This window comes from Oryzias melastigma, linkage group LG18 (assembly GCF_002922805.2).
Source record: "Oryzias melastigma strain HK-1 linkage group LG18, ASM292280v2, whole genome shotgun sequence".
NCBI classification, from domain to species: Eukaryota; Metazoa; Chordata; class Actinopteri; order Beloniformes; family Adrianichthyidae; genus Oryzias; species Oryzias melastigma.
Genome location: NC_050529.1, coordinates 5,648,539 through 5,657,638, shown reverse-complemented (window position 1 = coordinate 5,657,638; position 9,100 = coordinate 5,648,539). Strand labels below are relative to the sequence as shown.

The window sequence follows — 9,100 nt, the reverse complement described above, 5'->3', positions numbered from 1 at the left end:
TTTGCAGAGGCATAAGCGGCACATCCTGCCTTCAAGGAGAAGTGAAGTGGTTTTTCAGAGGCTGCAGGTAGAACATCCTGTCTTCTCGAAAATGTCTTACAAGACTTATACTTAGAGGCAGAAATTTGAGCAGAAACATGTTTGACAATACATAATCACATACATATAATCATTTATCATACCTATTTAACACACAAAAGACCCCATAGGGAGGGTCTTGGGGTTTCAACGGCGTGCTGTCCTCCTGAAATGACGAGGGGCCTCTGGTCACACACAAGATTGTATCAGAATTGATCTATAGCTGAAGCTGAAATCGTAACTTTAGCCGGATGCGTAAGCGGAATATTCCTAAACTTTAGGTAACCCTTTCAAAATAATATTTTAAATCCTCAGAACTATAAGCTTTTACGCTTTTGAATGTGAATAAATTGTAACTGTCTTTCTTTCTCTGTGAATCAGCTGATCGGAGCTGCGAAATGGCCTTTTTTTTCTCCTTGACAGAGTTAAGAGTTAAGAAAAAAGTTGAAAGCTTAAAACGAGATTTTTGTTGCGGCCGGCTTCGGCAGGGGAAGGGACTTGTGGTTGTTAATTTCCGGGCGCCATATTTTTTTCTCCGTCGCCAGATTCTCTGGGAAATAACAGTTTAAAACAGCTCGTGTGCTGCCCCCTACAGGCTGAAGAGAGGTATTACATGTGAATTTTGTGATTGGTCAACTGGTGTAAGTCCCACGTCATTTCAAGTTTCCGCTCCAGTTTAAGAGCCCCACCCATCTTTGATTCTGTAACAATCACTGGTTAGCATGTTAGCTTTAGCATGACTCGTAGCTCTGTTGCCTTCGTCGAAAAACCTACCAGTTTGAACAACTTTCCAGTGGACTTGGGCAACAGTGTTTTAGTGTAATTGGTGTTGAATCCAGCGAACTCTGTCCTGGTGATGGATTTGCAATGAGCGTTTTACTCTGGATTGTTAGCCTAATACGTTAGCCTATGTTAGCATACAATGCTAGTGTCATTTTGGTGGATCTCTGGGTTAAGAAAAAAAAATAGTAATTTTCAAAAATGTGGAGATTAGCTATTATTTTAGCAACATGCTAACATTTTTGGCTGATTTAATTTACTGAGGAATTTTATGCTAATTTGGAGTCGAGCTAATATTTTAGCAATATGCTAACATTTTTGGCTAATTTGTTATCTACTTTAATTTTAGGCTAATTTAGTGTTTAGCTTTTATCTTAGCAACATGCTAACATTTTTGGCGGATTTAATTTACTGAGGAATTTTATGCTAATTTGGAGTTAAGCTAATATTTAAGCAACATGCTAACATTTTTGGCTAATTTAATTTACTGAGGAATTTTATGCTAATTTGGGGTTAAGCTAATATTTTAGCAACATGCTAGCATTTTTGGCTAATTTAATTTACTGAGGAATTTTATGCTAATTTGGGGTTAAGCTAATATTTTAGCAATATGCTAACATTTTTGCCTAATTTGTTATCTACTTGAATGTTTAGGCTAATTTAGTGTTTAGCTTTTATTGTAGCAACATGCTAACATTTTTAGCTGATTTAATTTACTGAGGAATTTTAATGCTAATTTGGGGTTAAGCTAATATTTTAGCAATATGCTAACATTTTTTACTAATTTGTTATTTACTTGAGTTTTTAGGCTAATTTAGTGTCTAGCTTTTATTTTAGCAACATGCTAATATTTTTGGCTAATGTGTTATCTACTTGAGTTTCTAGGCTAATTTAATGTTTTGCTTTTATTTTAGCAACATGCTAACATTTTTGGCTGATTTAATTTACTGAGGAATTTTAATGCTAATTTGGAGTTCAGCTAATATTTTAGCAATATGCTAACATTTTTTACTAATTTGTTATTTACTTGAGTTTTTAGGCTAATTTAGTGTCTCGCTTTTATTTTAGCAACATGCTAACATTTTTGGCTAATTTAATTTACTGAGGAATTTTATACTAATTTGGGGTTAAGCTAATATTTTAGCAACATGCTAACATTTTTGGCTGATTTAATTTACTGAGGAATTTTATGCTAATTTGGAGTCAAGCTAATATTTTAGCAATATGCTAACATTTTTGGCTAATTTGTTATTTACTTGAGTTTTTAGGCTAATTTAGTGTTTAGCTTTTATTTGAGCAACATGCTAACATTTTTTGCTAATGTGTTATCTACTTGAGTTTCCAGGCTAATTTTATGTTTTGCTTTTATTTTAGCAACATGCTAACATGCTAACAAACCACACCTCCCACGCTCAGCCCGCCCCCTTTTTTTTTGCATTTTTCAAATCTGGATTTGGATTCACCTTCACCTTCAGGCCCACGAAAAACTATAAACGCTGATACTGCGCTTACAATTTCCTTCAAAATCATGAACAGACTAACGTGAAGAAATGTTGTTTCTTGGCGGCAGGTTGGAACGTGGAAGCAGGCCCGGGTCTCCAAAGGCATCTACGCGGCGTGGGTTCTGTCCATCGTGTTCTGTCTGCTCGCTCTGTTGAGGACCATCTACTGGAGCTGCCTGAAGATCAGCGACCCCGTCAGCAACGTGACGTAGAGACGGACGACGGACTGCATTTAGAAGGAAAACCAACACTTCCTGATGTTCACAGGAAACAGTCTGGAAGATTTTTAAACCAACAACAGAGGCAAAAAAACTACTGATTACTAAAAAAAAAACAAAAAACTTTATAATCAATCACTGAAATGTCATATTTTTAGCTGCCAAAAAATGACTAAATCTTGTGGAAAGAACCGTCATCTTTACAAAGGTTAAACAGTTCCTGCAGAGTTTGATCCAAGATGGTCGCCGTGTAAATAAATGTTCTCATCGGAGTGTAAATAAGATGAAATTATACCGACGGAGGAAAAACTTGAACGTGAGAAATGTAGGAAAATGGAATTTGAAGTTTGATTTTTCTTCTTCTTTTGTGTCAATATGGAGGATTAAGAAATGACTGGATTATTGAGTTTTAAAGAAATGTTTCATCTGAATTAATCAAACTAAATCGAGTGTTTTTGTCAACATTTTCACTGTTGTTGAGTTTTCGTCCCCCTAGTGGCCGGTCCCTGTAACTACCCGCCCACTGTGAAGTAAGTTGCACTGAAGATGTTCGAATGTTTCTTCGTTTCTTCGATATTTTTCTGGTGGATGGATTTTTCTGTATATTGTGAAAGAAAGTTGTACTTTTAATATGAATTTTGAGTCGTGTTTTTTTTTTTTTCCTTTTTTGAAGGTTGAACTAAAGTCGTAAATATTTTTAATTTTTCGTTTTCCTAAGGAAAATACATATTTTATGTAACAAATTATAAATAAAACTGAAAGATTAAAAAATTTAATTTGTTTTGGTTAAATATGAAAATGAATATAGCTTTATTTTTTTTCTGTATAAAAATTAAAATCCTAAAAAAAAATATTTTAAATTTTCTGAGTGAAATAAAAATATAATATATAAATTCTGATTTTATGTTATTTATCATTTTAATTGAACACATTAATATTTGAAACTTCGTCATAAACCCTAAATTTATAGTTTATTAAGTTAAAACACAATTTCTTCATAAAAAAATACATTTATTTTGGAAAAAAAGGAAATTTATTGAAAGTTTTCCTAAAGACAATACATTTTTGAGGTAACATAAACTCTAAATAAAACTGAAAGATTTAAAAATTTAATTTTGTTTGACTAAAGACAAAAAATACTGCCTTAATATGTGGATTAAAATCCTAATAAGATTAAAATCCTAAAAAAAGTCAAATATTTAACATTTTCTGGATGATATAAATGTAATATATAAATCCTGATTTCATATAATTTATCATTTCATTTAAACACATATTAACAATTGAAAGCTCTTCCTAAACTCTAAACTTAACATTTATTATAACACAATTTACTGATAAAAAATGAAATGTATTTTTAAAAAAATCCTAATTTCGTACACATTTTACAATAAATAACTACTAATGCATGATCTGTCAGTTTACTGCCTGAGTTCATCTTTGATCTAAACTGGAAAATCAGTAAAATAAAAATATCTATTAAATCTGATATAAAAAATCCCTCCTTAAGTTTTCCTTGTAATCTTAAATCTGTTAATCTTTGTTTTCTTCAATTGTTTATTTAAAATATGATCCAGTGCCAAGAAAACATAAGATTTACCTTATTGCAATTCTCAAAATGAAACTTTCATGATTCAAATTTAACAACAAAAATTCATTTTTACTCCATTAGTGTCTGTTGAGCTTCAGCTGTGACATAATCTGATCATTTCTGTGTTTTTAGCATCTCTAAAGTGTGTTTAAATGACTCATCATACTTATAATTATAGATTTGAAACACATTTCATTCATACTTTCACCACTTGAACCAAATTGTGATAAAAATCCGCCTTAAATTTCAGTTCCTCGCGTTTCCAGCTGTGCTGCACCGACCTCTCACCACCAGCAGAGGGCAGCATGTCTGAAGACATGACAGGAGGTTCAATATTCGTAGCTTTTAAATAATATTAAACTCTGAGGATTCAGTCCGTTTTTTTTTCTCCACACAATCCGAGTCTGATATTTGATTTTGGAAAAACATCCATCAGGCGAACTCGCATCACAAAATATGGAAGATTTGGAGACGTTATTTTTAAAGAAATTCGCTGGACACTTCCCAAAAGTTTTTAAACGACGTACCTTCAACACCTGAGTTTTTGTAGCACCACAGAGAAAAAGTTTTACCAAAAAAAAGATTAATTACTGAAAAAAGTGAGTGATGGGCTCCAGCAACCCCGTGACCTTGAATGGGATTCAGCGAGTTAAGAAGATGATTTCTGTTTTAGGATGAGGAAAATGTTAAACATAGTAAATGAAAATGAACAAATATGTGAACAGATAATCCTGCAGATTAAGATTATTTTGAAACTGACGATGATTCTGTCCTTGGAGTTTTTCAGAAGTCTACATTTGACTGTTTTGACGATAAAACAGAACAGTCACAACATTTTTTTTTCTTTTAGTACTTCTTCCTGGAGAACAATAACAATCCCTGACATTTACACAAAAAAATTCCAAAGGTTTATAAGTCATAAAATCCAGTTCATACATTAAAATGTGCTCAACGATTGAATATAATTTAGACTTTAAAATAACAAAATTCAAATCCAGAATACTTTGGGATTTTTCTGAAAACCTGATCCAACAGAAATATTTCCTAAAGTAATTATGTGATAATTGAAAAAAATGGTTGACTCTTTAGAAATTTTCCAAATGAACAAAGTTCTGAGTGGTGTAGTGGTTAGCCACTGTGAGACGTCTCCGGTTCAAATCCCATCTAGGATCTATGTGGAGATAGAACGTCAAGCAAGTTTATTAGTACAGGACGTTTCATGGACTGTGAGGCACAGACCTATCATCATCAGACAGGGGGGATCAGGGGGCGGGGCTACTCTAAAAGCCACGCCCCCTCAGAGGAGATTTTGGAAACAGAAAAATGGCTTTTTAAGACATTTAGGTTGTGGGATTTTGGTTAAAAACTTCATAATCATGATTAAAATACTGCTAGGAATGTTTTTTTTTAATAAAAGAATTTATCATTTGAGGATTTTAAAAATATCGGAGCACGACAGCTTTAGTTTAGGTCCCGTCAAACCTAAAAAATCCACTTGTGTATGATTAAAATTATTTTTTAACCTGTTCTTTCTTTGACATATAAATATGACAAATGACTCAGCATCCAAAAATTCCGTTTTGACTTCAGATTTACAAAAAATGTGTTTGAATATTCTGCTTTTTTTGGGAAAATCTACAGGAAGCTGATTCCCAGTGACAGATAAATCAGATTTTACTGATTTATTCAAGAACTGAAGGGAGTAAAAAGCAGCAGAAAAACCCTAAAAAAACTCAAATATGCCTATCGATTTATATTTAAAAATGTTTTTTTAAGTAATTATCAATAAACTTGCATATATTTACACTTTAAATCAGATAAATTGTTTGAGGTTCTGTTCTATCAGGATTTTATAAATGCTGGAGGTGTCGTTGTAATGTTGGGACTCTATTTTTAGTTGAACTTCCGTGCTTCCCTTTCGCTTCCCAGTCTTTTCCCGCCCCCCCTCCTCCAGCTGCTGGCTGGGGGGGGTCCAGGCTTCCTCCGCTCTCCCTTCAGTCTCTCCGATCAAATCCCATCAAGACGCAAACGCCTCCGTTCCTCAGAGAACTCCCCAAAATAAGAGTCCTGGAGAGATTTTTTTACTTTGAAAATCCCACCTTACAAAGACAATCAGGAGTTCATGTGTGGCTCCAGTCATCAAATGGGATTCTTGGATCTGTTCAGCCCAGAACAGTAAATATCTGCTGTTTTTGGCCATGTTGGAGGACAAGAACGTCTCGGATTCTCCACCGCACGGCAACAGCATCAACACGGCCGGTGGAAGCTGGAGGCCTAAAGAACCCAACGCGACCAAGAGCAACGCCGTCGACCCCGCGCCACGGTGAGAGCCGCAGAGCCACCATGCATGTGTGCCGCTCTGATTGAGCCGAGGCTTCACGGCGGATTACTGCGGGTATGTGAGCCTCAGAGGGTTTGGCATCACCGGTCAAACGCCGTCTCATTTAGCGGAGTCATTCATCCAGACTAACAGAACTTCCAGATTCACTCAGTTTCAAGAAAATCTGAACACAAAGTCATCAGAAAAAGTTGTGTCAAAACAGAATAATTTAAAAATAAAAGTCAAGAAAATCTCTGACTTTACTTTTATTTTCCATGTGTTCAAATGTTCTGGGTCCAGGTCTGAGTCAGAGTCTGAAGACCAGTTCCAAGGTCACTCTGTGGCTGCTAACAACCACATTACTACACTCCCACCGCCGTGCTCAACATCATGTTTCTGTTTTCAATGTTGGGTTTTGCTCTTATAAGGGTCAGAAAACATTGGAGTTCAGTCACGACTGGCGGATTCGGGTGAAACGTGGTCAAAAGTATCTAACATGCTAACACATTCTCACTCCTAACTCGTCGTTTATGGGCGTAGGGTGGGGCCCCTCTGCGCCATTCTTTGACATCTTGGGTGACCCCCAACTTGTTGATTTTTTTACCTACTGGCTGTTCTCGTTAAATCAAGAGTCCCCAACCACCAGGTCTACAAACAGGGAAGAAATGCATTCGCCAATTAGGGGTCCCCGACCTTCAGGAGGTGGACCGGACCTGTAACCTGGTACAGGTACCCTAAACCAGCCCTGGTACTGGTACTGGTACTGGTACTGGGTTAGGGTAGAGAGGGATGTTCATTTTGTGTGTCTTGTGTATTTTTTTTTTTTTTAAGCACTGTGTTTTTTGTGTGTTTTTAAGATGTATTTTATTTGCTTTAATGTTAAACGCTTTGTGAAAGGCGCTATACAAATACACAAAGTTTGAGTTTTAGGTACCAGTACCAGGTTACTGCTCCGGTCTGTAAAAAATATTTCTGGTCCAAATTCGGACTTTTTTTTAGCAAAAATTTAAAAAAAAAGTTGCTGACAAACGAGTCCCTTCTGAAACCAGGCCCTGGTGGTCTTTAGAGGAACTGCAACATTTATTACTTCCAATAGAATCAAATAAAACGTGGAGGTTTGCACTATTCAGTTTTACGTATAAATAAAAAAGCAAATCTCATTTTCACAGATTTTTAGGGCTGTTTCACAATCATCCAATGCTTTTGAACCTGCTATGGTAGCAATGTAGCTAACGTTGAGCTAACGTTAAGCTAACGTTAGCTTGTTACATTTCATTTGGGCTTTGCGGTAAAACATAAAAACAAGTTTTTCGGCAGTATTTTTAGTGTCAAAAACTGTTTACTTACATTTTACTAACAGATTAAACAGGAAGTGAATTTTATTCCATTTATCAATTTGTTTTTAACTTCAAATGAGTTAAATGACAAAGGAAAGATGTCGTATTTGATGTTGTAAGTCAATCTGGTGAAGGTCCCAATGCCTCCTTCAGCTCACAGCGTGCTGACCTTGTAACGTTGCACCGTTTGGCCCTCACGCTCAACATATGGCCGTCTCGTAAACGACTTTTTTGTCGCGTTTAAACTTACAAGCTCTGTTTTCTTACATGTAGTTTTTATTATTCCTCTTCTCCTGTTGTTTGAACTCATCACTTTTTCTCCTTGTCCGACACAAACACTTTGTGTAGTTCACACCTTTGTATGTTTTTTTTCAATCTCCTGCTCTCCGGCACCTGTTGACTGTTAACACTTTAACATGGCGTTCCTGACGATCTCCTCGCCGCCGGCCTGATTTTACAGGTTACACCGGTTTAAGTTTAGCTTCACACTCGGGAGCCAGAAAAAACCTTTTCTGGTCAGCTGGTTGATTTGCTCTGTGTGTGAAATTTAAAAAGGGTGAGGTAGTTTATAGTTTTATATGGGTTAGATGGTTCTATTTAGATTAGAAATGCAAATGTGCCATAGATACAGCTGAAAAAAAACGTTTTAATGTCATTTTTTTTCCACTTTCTTCCTCTTATGCAAAGAAAATATTAATTTTTAATAAATGTCGAACATAAATAAACATTTTTCTGCGTTATTTCAGTTTAATTTTGTTTATGTCCCAATTACACAACACGGTTGTCTCAACGGCCTTAACAAAGGTATTATACAGAAACATAAAATCAGTCATAAACATAAACAATAGCTGATGGATAAACTAAATTAAACTAATCCAGGCATCCCTACCCTTAAAACAGGGATGTCAAAATCTAAAACACGCTTTAGGTCGCGGACCGAACAGGATAAACATTTACTGAACACTCTAAAACTACATTTTAAAACTTTAAACCCGTAACTTTTTAACATAATTATGAACAAGATATACAGCATTAGCTGCTATAATGCTAGTGTGAATGCTATAAGCTAAATTTGGCCGCTGAAGATGCTGAAATTGAGAGCTAAAAACACTGAAGCTGAAAACACTGAAGTAGATAGCCGGCTAAAATATTAGCTAAATGCCAAATTAGCCAAAAAAACTTAGGTTGTACCTAGGTTAGCCAAAACAGCTAGCATGTAGCTGAAAGAATAGCTACACTACAAAATACCCTAAAAAACGGAAAAAGTAAAAAAA

The 9,100-nt window shown here is 35.4% G+C and overlaps 1 protein-coding gene and 1 long non-coding RNA gene across 2 annotated transcripts in view; one reads left to right on the top strand and one right to left on the bottom strand.

The window, feature by feature from the left end:
- LOC112155989 lies at window positions 1-2,541 on the bottom strand. The gene is made up of 3 exons (XR_002920890.2): window positions 2,401-2,541; window positions 183-244; window positions 1-29 (listed from the first exon to the last, which is right to left on the bottom strand). It is a non-coding gene; the product is annotated as an uncharacterized LOC112155989 (long non-coding RNA).
- The window catches only part of LOC112155987 (type I phosphatidylinositol 4,5-bisphosphate 4-phosphatase-A), an 11,874-nt gene extending 8,660 nt beyond the window's left edge, over window positions 1-3,214 (top strand). Inside the window, exon 7 of the mRNA XM_024288092.2 lies at window positions 2,429-3,214. Within this exon, the coding sequence (XP_024143860.1) occupies window positions 2,429-2,572 (144 nt within the window). The 3' untranslated portion in view covers window positions 2,573-3,214. The remainder of the gene's footprint in view (window positions 1-2,428) is intronic.
- Window positions 3,215-9,100: the final 5,886 nt, after the last annotated feature.